This window comes from Cebus imitator, unplaced genomic scaffold (genome assembly GCF_001604975.1).
Source record: "Cebus imitator isolate Cc_AM_T3 unplaced genomic scaffold, Cebus_imitator-1.0 Scaffold702, whole genome shotgun sequence".
NCBI lineage: Eukaryota > Metazoa > Chordata > Mammalia > Primates > Cebidae > Cebus > Cebus imitator.
The window spans coordinates 238222-254435 of NW_016108017.1; the positions used below are offsets into that span (position 1 = coordinate 238222).

General features: G+C 50.5%; 1 protein-coding gene across 10 annotated transcripts in view; it reads right to left on the reverse strand.

Annotated features, from left to right (window-relative positions):
- The window catches only part of GRB10 (growth factor receptor bound protein 10), a 208630-nt gene that overhangs the window by 71390 nt on the left and 121026 nt on the right, over positions 1–16214 (reverse strand). For all 10 annotated transcript variants that reach the window (XM_017518730.1, XM_017518728.2, XM_017518726.2 and 7 more), the window contains one exon: positions 15130–15271. In XM_017518730.1, coding sequence (XP_017374219.1) covers positions 15130–15271 — 142 coding nt within the window. The remainder of the gene's footprint in view (positions 1–15129; positions 15272–16214) is intronic.

Sequence of the window (16214 nt, forward strand, 5' to 3'; positions counted from 1 at the left end):
CAGCAGCATGTCCCTGGCTTCTCCTGAAGCGTGGGGAATGCCTGGGGATGCCGAGGGCACCGCAGGGTCCCAGGGAGGCGGCTCTGCTTGTGTCTCTTGTGGCCAGCAGCACCAGCTCAGAGTGTGCCTTGGTCCCAAGGGTTGTGAAAAACCAGAGACTGGTCGGTTGATGCCAATAAATGTTCTCCTGCCTTCAGCTGGCTGCTGCCGACCCTCACAGAGTCCCAGGCAAGGGCACCCCTGCAGAGCTTGCCATGGTCTGGCCTTAAAATACATGGTTTCGGTTAATAGGGAGAATTACTGTGGTATGCCCTGGTCAGTTCTGTTTTCTGTGAGGTTTCTCCTCTAAAAACAGCACACTGCAACATCAGTGCATGTTAAGAGGTGTACTTTTGATTCTAAGCAGGGGTTTTTCTTTGTTTAGCATTTTATTTTAGAATAATTTTATTTTGAAGTAATTGTTTATCATTTTACAGAAAATGTGCAAAAATACAAAAACTCTCCGTATATATTCTTCATCTCGGTCTCTAAATATCAACATTCGCTTTCTCAAATTCCCATTCTCTTTGTCTGCCTATCTAGGAGTGGGTTGCAGACATCTAGCCCCTTTCCTGCTAGATAATGGAGTGTGTATCTCCTAAAAACAACAGCACTCTCCTGACTACAGTACAATGATGGAAATCAGGAAATCGACACTGATATACTACCATTAGCTAATTTACAGACCTCACCCAAATTCAGCCAAGTGTTTGACTCCTGTCCACTTTAGGAAAGGAAAAAATACAATGTTTTTCTTGGTTCAAGATTCAGTCCAGGATCAAAGCTGCGTGTGACCGCTTTGGCTCTTTAGTGCCTCAGATCTGGGTTTTGTTTCTAGCTTTTGTTTCTTTAGGGGTCTTCTATGACCTCGAAACCCCTGAGGAGTCCAGGCCATGCTGGAGAATGTCCCTTGGTCCTGGCTCAGTTGACGTCCCTTTGAGATGAGCTGTAGTTATGGTTTGGGGGAGGAGCACTGAAAAAGTGATGCTGTGTCCCCCGGCTGCCACAGCTCAGGAGGCACACAATGCCGCCCTGTCCCTTTTTTGGTGACATCAGTGTGGCTCACCTGGGAAGAGTGTCTGCCAGGTGTTCCCACACATACAAGTCATTATTCTCCCCTGGCCGTTGACGCTGGTTCCTTTGTCTTTACGCTGTATCCCCTTCGCTCTTTAAGCATCTCCGGGCAGCCCTGACTCCTTTTATTGAAGAATGAGATCTAGAAACGACCTAATCGTTAGGTTGAACATGTATTTGAACACGGAGAAAACACAGAACTCAAGTTGTCTTATGGACCATGAAAACAACGAGAAGGCGAGAAATCACCGCACGTTACCCATTGTCCTTAGACGCACTCCGTTGTCCAACCTCACTCCACCGCCCTAGATCACACTGCCCGTTGGCACCTCCTGCACCTGCATCCCAACCGGCCATCCCACACCTCCTCCAGCCCAGTCCATCCTTCACACTGCAGCAGGCAAAGCAACGTGCACAGCTGCTTTCCCCTCCCCGCCAGAGACCTCCTCTGCCCTGGTGACCAATCTCTTCTCGAGACACCTAAGGCTCTGCCTTCCGAGGCTCTGCCTCCTCTTTGCTGCCTCAGCCACCACTCAGTGTGCCTGTGCCTTCCTCAACTGTCCTCACTCCCTCTTTCTGGAACACTGTATGCCTTCCAAGACAGTTAAGGATTCCTCACCCTTCGGCCCCCCTGATAGCTCTCCCCACAAGACGAAGTGTCCCAGCAGTGTGCTGGAATCCATCTGCGATAATGCGCCTCTGTGAGCTGATCGGCACTGGTCTCTCTCACTTGGTTATGGACTCCCAGAGGGCCATGCTGTGTCCGCCCTGTCATCCTCAGACCCCAGCACTCAGGCAGTACCTGCATGTAGAGACTGCCTAAAATCTGTCAGTGAATGGGCACAAGACAGGAACAGAGGACAGCAGGGGTGTTATTTCCTCGCTGTGTCCTGGTGGGGTAAGTTGGATCCCTGAGGAGACAGTTGCCAGTTGGATGCAGAGTGTGAGATCTGTGAGTATGTGAGACGTTTAAACAAGCAGACCCAAGGCCCTTGTTTGCTATCGGTCACTCTGATCCTCCATCCCAGGGCAATCCTGTGGACTTGAGACTGTAGCAGGGAGGCAGGTGGCAGTGAGCTGGACTGCACGGCTAAAGAAGGCAGGGTGTGGAGCTACTGGAACAACACAGACCAGAGATCAGAGGTCAGAGAGGTCAGAGGCTATGTGGTAACCTTCTATGCAAATGCCATCAGACTCTCTTCTTCCTCCATCCCCGTCACTGCGGGGCCACACAGGCCTGGCTTGTCATATAATCGCTATTGTATGTGCATACACAGAAATAGCCACAGCAAAGCCAGAGGACTTGCTAAGGTGTCTGCAGTATTCTGAAGACACAAATCCTGGAGTCCCTGCAAACAGCTGCTGACCACCTGAGACAGAGAGTCCCACACCTGCTGGGGAGGGCAGGCTTCCAAAGCCACCGTGTGCTACCACGCGGCGCCCCTGGGCCACTCTCTCCTTAGGGAGAACGCAGAGGTGGAGAAAGGTTCGAGGAAGGGGTCAGGGCTCAGAAGTCCTGAAATTCACTCTATCCTCGACATAAGTAGGTCTTTACAGATGGATATAGCAACACGTATCCTGAGCTATAAAACGTTCATAATCTTTTACTAGGAATCTTGACTTCTCCGGTCTACCCTGCAAAAAGCATTCAAAATGTGGCAATGGCTCCATTGCAGGCACCCAGTGAGGCATCATTTATGGCACAGACACTGCATGACAATGTAAGTATCTGGCCTCCGCCAAGTAGGTAAATACGGCACAAACTGGCACTCAGCAACAGAGCTATCAGCTATCAAGAGCGTTTTTTAGGAAGACCACGTTAAGAAACAGAAAACACTTATGAGATGTTAACCAACTAAAAACATATCTAAAATTATATCTGCCTTTACTAAAGCCTGGTAAAATACCGGGGGCCAGGAACTGCACCAAACTCTGGGGAGACAGAAAGAGCTGACTTTGTCTTTTAATACTGTTCCAATACTGTTTTTGTTCCAGTTCAATGGTCAGCGTCAAAAGGGCAGTCACACTTCTGCTCCAAGGTTAAATGAAGAAGAAAGCAACGTTGCTTCTCACTTCCTCGAGTGTCTGTGGCGCTCCTGCTGCTCCTGGCACGGCAGCAGGTCCTCTCATACCCTTCCAGGATTCCGAAGAGAGACCAGGAACTGTGTGAGCAGAAACACTACCCGTGAACAAAAAGACAGGAATGTGCGCTGGTACATGGTGTTCCCATTTAAATATTTTCGGGGATTTCCTCATCTAAATAAATCTGAAGATGCCAGAGTTCTATAAATAGGGCTAGAAACTACTGCCCTGATTCAAGAGGATCTCGGTTTGTAAGACGACAGCAAAGAAACTATTTTAGGGCAAAGTGAAAGATAAACCATGTTAGTCATTAGAATCTGGTTCTCTCAGGGACCAAAAAATAAAAATCGCCAGCAGAGGGTATGTTCTTCTAAACCTTCCCACACAGGGACTACGCCTGTCCTCTCTTTCCTAGAAGAGTCCAGACTTGGCAACGACAGCGGAGGGAGGATGTGTACTGAATTCTCCTGTGAATTTTTTGGATTTTCAAAACACTCTCACTTGGTTTCCTCCACTCATTCTTTTTTTTTTTTTTTTTCCTTTTTACATTTTTATTATTCAAAAAACTATTTTTCCTTCAGCAGATTAAGAGCCTGAAGTGAGAGCCTAAGGGAAGAAAAACAGAAAAGACAGGGAGGAAAAGAGAAGGCAATCACCCAGGACTTGCTGGCTGTAAAGATGGCCCATCTCATCCTGGGTCTCAACCAAGACCCAGAGGCCTAACACTTCCTGACTGTGCAAACTCCTGGAACACTTTATCCTAAGCCGGGAGGACCCGCCACGTGTGCTATTGCAGAGGAAACGAAAGTCTCTCCTCCATGGCTGGTCACATAAATAAAGCACCAATGTCCACGTTCAGTGCCCATAACAGGCTTCTCCACTGGATGAACTGTGGATTCCTACTCAAACCTAAACACAAACCAGCAGGCTGCTTGCCCGCAGGCATTGATGGCAGAGGCTGTCAGGTAGGTTAATTGGGGAAAGTGCCTTGTCTAGTACTTCTCCTTTTCCTGATAAAATTTCAAGTCAAAGCAGCAGCAAGAATTAGCACATCAGTTTGTCAAGGAAAATTATTTCCTGTTCTTGGCAAAATAGGCAGTCTCGGTGAAAGCGCTGATGGCCACTAATAACTCATGACTGTGCACCGCCCTTGCCTTTGAGGCTACTAGATGGCCACACGTAGACAAGGCACAGACTTAAATTTTCGGCAAAATTATGATTCTTCCTGTAGAAGACATAGGTAATGCTCATGTTTCCAATGCTCTTGACAGCCACAGAGAGCAAGATGTATTTGATGCTGTCATAAAAGATCTGTTTTAGGCCCCTCAAATTTAGAGGTTTATATTTTAAAAGATATTAATAGTCCAGAGAAACACTAGTGGTTGGGATTTCAAGTGAGATTCCTGCTCCGATTTCCTGTCTCCTATTTGGCCAAACGAGCAGCCTGCTCCAGGCCACGACTGCCTTGCTGCAACTGCATCACTTGCTCAGATGCAAACAAGGGAACAAGCGGGTTTTGGGATTTTTCTCAGGCTTCAGGGGCCGTGGTCCCTAGAGAGCTGTGAGAGACCTCGGCTTTAGCATAGCCGCCAGAGAAATCCGAAAAAGTGAGGACGGCAGTCACCGTTTTAAAAATAATCACGGGGAATTTAGTGTCCTTCCCCAAAGTGAGTTCTGTGTGAAGTGTACAGGTGTTGTCTCAAAGCGCTCCTGTGATCATAAACGTTTCGGATGCTCTAGCTTCGCTTGAGTGAACAGGTAGCTTCTCTTTTCTGTAAGATCTTTCGGATCCTCTAAAACCAAACAGGAAATGTAGAATGGCCAAGAAAATGAAAGAGGAGGCAAAATTTCTCAAACTTACTGAACCTGCGTGGCTTCTTCCCCCTCGCGACAACTCAGGTAACTGGCATTCTAGAAAATGAGAGGTAAAAGGCGTGGAGAGACCTGTCACCTCGGCAACGCCAGAGGAAGACTGAAACCAAGACCAGACCTACTGAAACTACGCAGAGCTGAGGAAGCCCAGCCAAGCCCCCCTCGGAAAAATACACGTCCTAGCCACCCTGCCATTAAAGCCTTAGCTCAAACGCAAGGCCCACAGCCGCCGGGGCCCCCCGAACCTGCCGGCACTCAAGGCTGGATGTGGGGCTCTCCCAGGTCATCCTGGGTCCTCACCCATCTCCCAGGCTGAGCTAAGCAGCTATGCAATAATGTGTGTGTGCATGTAACTCTGTCCCCGGCTGGCCCGGGTCCTGGAAGGCAGATGGCACAGCACTCATCTCTGTCCCGAGCCTGCCCAGGGCAGCGCCTCACCTAGAGGACGACCCCGAGGTTGTCACATCCATCCTTCAGTGGTGGTCACGCTGGAGGGCAAAAACGATGTTCAGCAACGCACTGGGATCCACTACATGTGTGGGTTTTGCTCGTCGGTTCGGGGGTTCACACGGCCCCTCGTAAGTAATTGAATGCCACGTGGGTGTTCACATAGGCATGCTGAAATGCATTTCTCTCATTTGGGGCACTGCCGTGGCACACTGAGAAGATAATGAGCTTGAAGCTCGGCTCCTGAGTCTAAACCCACTTTTTGTGATGTATCTGTCAATGATCCTGGAAGATGACTTTATCCTCCCTGGGCCTCAGGTTCCCTAAAAGAGCACTGTCTCATGGTCACTCCTGCTCCACATGAGGTGGTGAGGATGAAGGCAGTGATCACACAGCAAGGGGAGGTGGGGTGCAGTAGCGGTCCCACGTTCATGCAGTCAAGGGGTGTTGGGGGCCAGCTGTGGTGCCGTGTTCACGTGGGAAGTGGGGGTTGCAGCCATCGTGCCGCATCCACAGGGGAAGTGGGGGGCGCAGCCATGGTGCTGCACTCAGGAAGGGAGGTAGGGCACAGCCGTTGAGCCATGTCCATGCAGGAAGTGGGGTGGGGGGACTGTCATGCCGCGTTCATGCAGCAAGAGTGGGGGCAGCCGTGGTACAAATCTGACTATTCCAAGCTCCAAGACACAAAGACGTCGACAGAGCCCGCCTCCTCAGAGCAGGAAGTGGAGGTTTCCAGGGACACCGCCACGCATCAGCGCTGTAGGATGGTTCTACCCCAGCACTTTCCGAGCGCCGTCGGCAGGAGCTCCCCCTCCACGCCGTGGCACAGAGGGGAAATAGTTACAGGTAGGAGGCTCCCACTGGGAGATGGGAGCCATGCCATAGCAGAAGGAAAAGAGTTAAGAGATGCAGTGTGAGAGGGGCTGAAGACAGAGGATCTTTAACTTGAAAACCGTGGTGAGTTGAAGTGCGCCTCATGCTGACTCTCACATGGGTGAAACCACGAGGGACCATTCTGGAACCATCCTGGGATGGGCCCGGGGGCTGCAGACCCAGCTCACCGCAGTCAGCACCCATCAGGGCCCCCAGCACTCAGGGTAAACTGCAGTTAGGCTCAGGCCCCAAAGTCTTCTGATTTCCAAAGGCACCAGAAAAGGTGACACGGGCAGACTGCGGAGGTGCTAAGAATAACAGGGCTTGCTAGCAGGTGGAAGGGGCCAAAGGATGAAGGAAGTGCATCCTTTGCAAGGCCCACGAGCAAACTGCTGGCGACAGGCCTGGCCGCAGACACCCATTTGCAGGAGGCAGCATCCTCTGCATGCAGCACGTTCTGTGAAACCACCTGAACCCGGGGCCAGGACTAGTTTTTCGCATCAAAGATGGTCTTAACACACCGCATGCGGTTAAAGCCTCAGGAGACCTAATTTTGATCATTAGTAAATAATTGTACGCACGAACCCCTATCCAAAGTGATTACTGTGGTTCCAGAAAATTAATTTTTAAAATTAAGCACAGGGAGAAGAGCTGATTGGAGCTAAGACAAGATTTATGTCCTATTAATAACAAGGTTAAACTATGTGACTAATTGTGTTTGAATAACAAATGGAAAAATGTGCTCTAACAACTCATTATGTAGCTGCACGAGAATCTTTATTGGCTGAAAGAAAATGTGGTCTGTCAAAGCCCCCTCAAAGTGCCCACTGAGTTTGTCTTAAGTTCGTAAATAAACAAGTTCCTAATGGCACTACTGAACTTTCTCTTCACCGGCGTTGCTCTCTGGGGTGCCTCTGGACACCCCACCCTCTCTCTCAGCACCTCTGCACACTGGCTGTAGGAGTCGGTTCTCTGTCTGCTCATGGTTTCTGCTTCTTCAGCATATGAATCTGTTCTTGGCAGCACAACCAACTCACTGGGACCTGTGGGGTCAGCACACCCCACAGGTCGCCTCAGTTGCCCTTGCCACCACTCCACATTTCTGCATACCTGGCTTACCCACCCGTATATGGAACAGCTGCTTCTGGTGTCAAGCCCAACTCTGGTCTCACCAGTGGCAGCTGTGGAGAGAGGACAAATCCCGTGACACAGGACGAGGCTACGGTGGCTGCTGTCTCCTGCCCTAGACTTCCTGTCCTGCAAAAGCAACTGTCCTTACAATAGAGGCCAGATGGGTTTGGTTTTGTTTCTTGCAGCCAAAGGCATCCTGAGGAGCAGGCAAAGCACAGGGTTCCAGGCTTGCCCAGAGAAGGACTCCTGACATCTCAGCAGCTGGTGTTACTACTGACATTACCTGTGATGCTGTGGAGCTGGAGCCTGGCCTCACGCCTGGGCCCCTTGTCCTTCTGAGTCGAAGACCAAGCCCTTGGCAGTCCCAGGATGGTGCATGGCAGGAGAGGCAGCTTCCTGGCAGTGGAGGTACTGTCCTAAAACTCCCCTGGGCCTCCTTCTCAGAGAGATCTTCCTCTCTGATGGTTGTTACCCAGGATGTGCCCGGCTACAATCAGGGAACTGAGGCTCCCTGGTAAGTGAAATAAAAGTCTCCCAATACCTCCAAGGAACAAAGGGCTATTCGGAAATGAGTGCTAAGTTCCTCCACTGCTTGCACAAATGCATCTCCTTTCAGCAGCAAGTGCCAGTGTGTGCTGCATTTTGGGGTGATGCTTCAGCCCCAGGCAGGAGGCTGGACAGACTCAGAGTGTCCTCTCCAAACTCAGCAGGGGGCCGCCCTTGGAGGTCTGTGAGGGGCAGGAAGAAGACTAAGGCTCTGGGCTCATCTAGATTGAGCACACTGCCTGCCTGTACCTCTACCTGGCTGTGTGAGTCCAGCTGAAGTATTTCATCTTGTAGAGCTTCAGGACCTTGGCTTCAGCATTTGAAAATAGCCTCTCTTTTGTAGCATGGGGAAGTGCTGTGAAAATTAAATGTGCAGTAACACACCAACTAATAGATGCTTAAAAACAGGAAAATTAGGATCTCCCGGATAGAATCTCTTAGAACCCAAATGTGAGCCTTGGTCCAGCCTCACCTGATTCATCTGAAGCCTCTTCTTTGTCCATCTGGAATGCAGAGAAGCTATTCCTTATGCTTTCTGGTGATGCTCTTACAGACCACATGAGCTAGACTCTCAAGGGAATCTGCTTCAACCTTTACCAGTTTTGCAAATTATCTTCCATAACATACATTCACTTGTTGATTTGTTATATTTTCAGTTATCCCCTTAGAGCATTTCTTTCAAAGGCCTACTCGCTGTCCCTGCTCCACAGGTGTGGATGATGGGGAAGACGGCCCAGCGTGTGTCCTCAGAGCTGATGTGGAGATACAGCCAGCACAGCCTGGGAAGGGTAAGGCCACCCCTGCTGCAGAGTGAGATGCTGCTGGGACATTCCAGTGAGGCCCAAGGCAGCCTCCTCCCTGGGGATGCTGACAGGTGAAGGGACCTTCCCCCACAAGGAGTAGGTTGCACCTCCCTGCACCTCTCTGGCCCTTGTTCCAGCCTCTGGACCTAGAGAATCCGAGGCGACCCTCCCGCATGTGTGCGGCAAGAAATAGCCACAAGTGCCCCAAACGAGCCTCAACCACTTTCCATTTTCTCTTTTGCCTCCTGCCACAGCCTCTCACCATCGGTCCCTCCACTTGGGATGAGCTCCACGTGACTAGGGTCCTTCTCAGAGGGACAGTGGCATCCAAGACAGAACACAACAAAGCCACTAGCTTCTAGAAAACCTACTTCTGTCAGAGCAGAATGGTCAAGCCAGCCACGCGCGGAAGGTCACACTGGACTTCTGACTGGAGCCACGTGTCTAACTGAGCCAGTCCTTCTCGTCGGTGACACTTTTGCAGCTGCAGGTGCAGACGTCATTTTGAAAGCCTATCGAATGTAATCCTTTTTAGATTCAGGCCATCCTCCCAGCTTGCTGAACCCTTAGTAGACACCAGATCCAGTGCCCATCAGGGCGTGCCCCCGGCGTGCCAGGTGCAGGGAGATGACGCAGACACCACAGGGGTCACCTCGCAGGACGCCACAGCCAAAGCCGGCAGGCTAGGACCTGCCTGCCAGGGTGTCTGTCTGCTTCGGCCCCCACAGTGCTTACAGAACACTGAAACGTGCAAAATTTGGAGGGTTCAGGTTTTCAGTGGCAATTCTGATTTCTCTCAAAGCATCCAAAGTTCTGGTGACGCTGGTCCCATGCTCCTGCTGGTCATGCTCGGCTGGTGGGCAGTGGCTGTGGACACAGGGCCCCACCTCCTCCGCATGGGCACTGACACTCAGACTTGCCTCAAGGAGCTACTTACAGCCTGACTTCTGATGTCACTGAGCTGAGATGCTCCTCACACAGCAAACAGCCAGGATCAGGATGCAGGAACCAAGAAGGCCTTTGGGACAACCCCCTTAGAGGGTGTCACATCCACCAGCCTGAACCGTCAACTGTATTTACACACACAGCTCCCCTCGCCTCTCAGGGACTTCTAAACCTCACCTAGCACCCTCAGGAGGAAAATGGTACCCATTCACCTTTCTCTCCTCTCCCATGACCTTAAAGAGGTACAGCAGAGGGAGACGGTCACCAGGCCATGATGGGGGTGCCAGCCTGCCTGCCGGGGTCCTCTGCAGTGTGTGTGTATTGGGGGTTGGGGGGCAGCTCTGCTATTTACCTGGGATTGTCTGGTACTTGGTCCAAGCCCCAGGGTCTTGGAGTATCTCCTCCTGTGACACTCTTCCCCCCCGACACCCGAGGCCAGCTCCAGGCACAATGCATGGCGCTTCCTCAACTCTGAAGGCCCCTGTGGGTCGGACACAAAGGAGGACCACCATGGCCTGCGTCCACCAGGGCACTGAGAGCAAAGGGAGCCTCACCACAGGCGCCCAGTGGCAACAACTAGACCGTGGGCCCAGACTCTCCGACCGGGGATCACAAGTCTTTGCTATAACAATCACCCTTACCTTCAACAGCCTGTCTTTCCAAATGAGTCACAAAGCAGTTAAAAATGCCCCATTGATTCTGACCACAAATACCCAGTTTCCTGAATACTGCCTAATTTAATTTCCCCGCCTTCTGAAGGAAAGATATTAAGCACTCAGCAAGAAATTCTTTGGTATTTGTATTTTTGGTAAGTCAATGAGGAGATATTATTAAACAAATCAAATCACTGATTAAATTAATTGCTATTTAGTAAATGATGGAATGATCTCCACAGAAGCTGCACCTTCTGACAAGAGTCACTCACCGGTGACAAGGAGGACTGCTGTCACCTCTAACGGACCCTATAGAAAACCACACTTGACGGTTCCTCTCCACACTCTCCCGGGGCAGAGGAGGATGTCTGCTCTAACGTCAGCTTTTGCCTTCCACGAGAGAATGGGTCAGTGTGCTCTCACTTTGTTGGTGAAGCCACAGAATACAACCTTAGCTAAACACAAGACCAGTAGACTCTGGCTTAAATATTAACAAACATGCCAAAATGCTGCTGTTTTAAAATTTATCAACGACAAAAAAATAAAACAGAAAGCCCAAGTTGGACAGACAACTCCAAAACATCTCACACTATGCATGGGCACCCAAACACCAGCGAGGCCCTGGACCACTGGCAGAGGTCACTGGCAGCGGCGTGTGGAGAAGCCTGGGTTTGCCGGCTCCAGAAGGCCACGCTTCCATGGAGGGTCTGACCCGCCTGTGTGCGGAACTCACAGCACGCTGGCAAACTGCTCTCAGGACTCCCCCTGGCCAAATGTTGAGCAGCTGTGTGTGTGGGGGGGGTTGCCACCCTAACTGGGGGTAGCAACAAACCTCAGCAGGACCAGGGAGGCGACATCGGCACTGCATTACTCCTGCAGAAGCACCTGGGCAGGACCCCAGACCCAGGACAGGAAGCAGAGCCTGGGCGGGGTGAGGAGCTCCAATCCAGGGTAGGTGAAGGATGGCCAGGCAGGAAGGAAGGCGTGGACTGTGGGATGGCAGGTAATGGGATAACGAGGCGATGGAGACGTCCTCATTCATGTCCCGGCACGTGGATCTCCAATCAGCAGTAGCCCCTTTGCGTGGTGTAAGTCTTTCCCAGCTGGAGGACCACAGGTGTTTGTCTGAAACTCAGCTATTCCCACCAACCAAGATGACTCAGGAAAGCCCTGGAGGTACCCTTAGCAAACTCGGCACAGCACTCAGGAAGAATCTGGCAAGGCAAGGTCACAAAGCCAGGGTGCAGGCATTGTGGAAGAACTTGGTGAGCCTGCCCGGGGCTGCTGCATGCTCTGGGATCTCTGGGGAGAGGATGCAAGGTAGCTGGGGAAGACCTCCCTGTCCTTCTAGAGAGAATCATCGCTGCTTTCTTTTGGCACATGCCTGTCACATCCTAGACCACCAACTACTCCATCCTCCTTCCTCTCAGTAGCTCTTTACTCTGTCACCATCATGCTAAGCTCTCGAGAGCAAAGGCCACTTTGGCCAACCTCTCAGTCTCAGGGTCTGGCAAAAGACCTGGCCGTTGTAGGGGCTCAGGGTGAGCGAAGGGAGCAAGCTCAGAGGGAGTTGGCATGGGAGGAATCTCATGTGCTGCTGAATGGGAGGCTGAGGGATCTTCTCTAGCCATGACTGCTCCCGTGCAGAATTTTCTCGCCCCTCCTTCCTTTCATGAAGTCCCGTGGCCCACAGCCTTTGCAGGGCACTGAGCCCTGTATGTTACATGTCTAGAAAGGATCCACACCAGAGCTGCAGGTGGAACAGAGGCCCATGGGGTCCACGGACGCTGCAGTGAGACCACTGCCGCTCTCCTGCTCCATCCCAGCATGCAAGACGGGGGAGGGGGTGGTCACCATGCTGTGAGAAACTCCAGGTTGACGTCATGGCAGTCACTTGCCCTCAGACCTGGGGTCTCTGGACACCAGCATGTGATCTCTCCTATTGCATTATGGAGCGACCAAGGAGTCTCTTGAAAAGACGAGAGGCAGAAGAAACATACGAATGCCCATGTGAGAACTTCAGAAGGCTCTGGCTACAAAGCTTGGGCAAGAATGATTTTTCCTTTCGCATGGATGTTTAAATTATCTATTTTTTCCTCTTCGGTTTCCTCCTCCTTCATGAATCTGCTATTTAATAGTGAACATAACGACACGAATGAGGAAGTTTCCAATCGCCTCACCATCCCGTTACCTTCCATAGATTTCATTATGCTTTCTTCTTTTTCTATGTTACCTGAGTTCTTTCCCGTGAGTCAAGCCACGTTATGTATCAGGTCCACTTTGTCTATTTTTCTACTATTTCAGAACCCTTGACTGGACCCTGGCCTCAGCGTTACTTCCTCTGACTTGAATGAAGGGAAGAGGAACATCAGATTTCTCTTTTCCTCAAGCAAGGGGTGAGGAATGGGGCCAAAGCTCTCTGCCCAGCACCATCCCCCACCGTGATCCTAGACCCAAGGCCCTGGGAGGTGGCTGGGGGCTGTCCTGCACTTTGTACCCATTCCACTGGGAAAATACACTTTCATGAGATCAGAAATCAGCACCAAGCACAGGTAAAAAAAATGTCCCTTCAAGCAAGTCGGAAAAAAAAAAAAAAAAAAAACAGAGAACAAGGACTTTCTATAAGTAGTTCTGAGTGAGAAACATCCTTCCTGCTCACTTTCGTGGGCTTGAGGACACAGGTGACACAGACACCAACGCCACGTTCTTATGGGAAACTAGCTCCGATCCCAAGAAAAACATCAGCAGGCAAAATTTCCCCGTTTCCTTGTTCTGCTTACGAATTTGGACAATCCCTGGGGGTGGAGGCCAGTTTTCTTGCCAAAGGCTGAGAGAGCCAGATAATATTTTCATGGTCTTATTTTAGAATGGGTAGCTCTGTAAACAACCTCAGTGACAAAACCCACAGACAGCTTGTCTGGATCCAAGGTCACCGGTGAGGTAGACATCCCAGATGCACTTTAGACATGTGACAAAGTGCACAAGCCCAGACAGCGCTGGCTCCCAGATGAGGGACACTTACCTCACCTTCTAAGTTTTGATAGTGCCATAATGCAGCCTGCTCCGGGGTCCTGAGGTCAGAACGGGAGCCACGCTTGGGAGCCAGTGGGTCCTGGAAGCAAGGTCTATCTCTCAAGAGGGCAGACCTTGCAATGGCACAGGACAGGCAGATTTGCAGAGAAAGGGATGGATGGCCTGTCTTGCTTGAGAACAGCAAAGGTAGGGAAGCGGAAGCAAGGAAGGAGAAGAGATGATTCAAGTAGAAAGGCAAAATAACTTCTAAACAATGTGCATTTAGCAGAAGGAAAGTCAAGGTCCTGGGAAGCCAATCAGTACGGTGGCTGCAATCACAGGCTTTGGTCCTGAGGCCGGGTGACACTCAGCCACGCTCAGCTCAGTGGGTTACAGGGGCCTCCCTTCCCCCAGAGGTGGAACAGTGGGAACATGCGTACTTAATTTATACAGGATGGCATGAGGAGTAAATGAACATATAAACAAAAAAAATAAACGTATCCAGCACTCAAACAAGGCCTGGCACACAGAAATCCCTCACTCCATAAACATCAGACGTTGCGGTTGTTCTAATGATCACCTCCACCCCTCAGGGCTCTTCCCCCAGAGCCTGCAGCCCATCCCGCTCGCGGCCCTGCCAACTGGTATGGAGGACCTTTCTCTGCCAGTTTCTACGCTAAGCTGACATGCCGGCTGTTTGACCTTGGACATGTTACTGAAACTCTCTGTGCCTCTGTTTTCTCACATAGGGACAATGGCTGTGTCGTACCTACTTCATGGATCTACTTTAAATAGACACTACAAGTTTGAAAAGGAGGCTGCTGCCCTGTGGGTCCAGTGGAAACTCTTCTGCTTTCAGTAGAACATATTCAAAGTCAGGACCACAACACAGAAGCTCTTCAACTCCTGTGTACTGAAGTTGAGGTGGCCGGGTGAGCCCCGAGTTTTCACACCTATTATTGAACCAGTGGTGAAACTTTTTCAGAGAACTAAGATTCATCTTTAAGCATCAGATCATTGTTATTATTTGCCATTTTTTATGAGACTTTTTCTAAGATATACAGGTACACGGAGTTTTGGTCAATAAATGTAAAAGCCCCTCTGTTAGGCGGGTTGTTGCATTGCTAAAAAGAAATACGGGAGACTGGGTAATGTACAATGAAAAGAGGTTGGAGTGGTTCATGGTTCTGCAGCCTGCACAGGAAGCATGGTGTGCACATGTGCTCGGCTAGTGGCGAGGACTCAGGCGCTTACAGTCATGCTGGAAGGCAAAGGAGGAACCGGAGTCTCGCACGATGGGAGCGGGAGGAATTGGAGGTGCCACACACTTTTAAACCACTAGATCTCATGAGAACTCACTATTGTGAGGACGGCACCAAGCCATGAAGGATCCACCCCCAAGATCCAATCACCTCCCACCAGGTGCCGCCTCCAGCACTGGAGATTACCATTCCACGTGACATTTGGAGGGAACAACATCCAAACTGAAACAGCCTCATAGGACAGCACGCACCATGACAACAAGAAAAGAACAAGAGAAAATCCCTACACTTCCCGCCCGTCTTCCCCAAGTAATCATCTGGCACATCCGTGCAGATCCCAATAATCTGGCACATCCCTGAAGCCTGGACTCCAGCCAGGGGCACACTCACCTGCTTTGCAGCGGCCTGGCTCGGAGGTAAAGAACCTGGCGTGAGCACAGGGGGGCTCCCAGGGCCGCAGAGTTCGGGAAAAGGATTGGGGATGGCCGGCAGAGACGAGGTTCTAAACTGCTGGTCTTCCTCCTGAAGGCGTCTGGAAGGCAGGGATAAGTGCTTGTTAAAAGCTGCCATTCCCCACATGACCCAGCCTTACCACTGTGGTGACACACCCAGAAAGTGGGACACAGAGCTTCTAGGAGTCAAAGGCACGCCCACGTTCACGGTGGCATCCTTCACAACAGCCAAAAAATAGAGGCAACCCAAGGGTCTGCAGACAGACAGATGAACGGATGAACAAAATGTAGCATTATCCATACCACGGAACACTACTCAGCCATGAAAAAGGAAGGGCATTCTGACACAGGCTATAACACGGATGAGCCCTGAAGACATCACGCAGAGTGAAACAAGCCAGTCGCCAAACCACCGACGCTGTGTGATTTCACACAGTGAGGCAGGCAGTGTATTCAAAACCATAGAAAGTAGAACGGTGGCTGCCAGGGGCGAAGGGGAGGGAAATGGGGAGTTGCTGTTTATTGGGGACAGAGTTTCCGCTTCATAAGATGAGAAAGTTCTACAGACTGTGTACCATTGTGAGTGTGCATTAATACTACCAAACTGTACACTGAAAAAAACAGTTAATACGGTAAACTTTATGTTACACATATTATACTAAAACGAAAAACTAAAAAATGACAAGTTATTATTCTCAGACCCAAAGGGTATCAATTCCCTTCTGCATTAGGCACCCCAGGGAGACGGGGATGCCCATGTTCTGTTGTCCTGGGTGCGTGCTCGTCTCAGACGGCAGTCAGTGCCTGAAGGTAGCTGGCATCAGCTCCAAATAATTCAACCGTCTGTTCGGTGAATACCTGGTGTGTGTGTGAAAGGTTTTCTGAACAGGGGTGTTTTCATGAGAACAGGTGTTTTTCAATGTCCTTGAAATGAACGTTAATCTAATCAACAAAGGCTTTGTGTGTTCTCATCTGAATTATGCAGTGGATGCTTATTTATATAAAAAGGTTGTTGATGCTGAA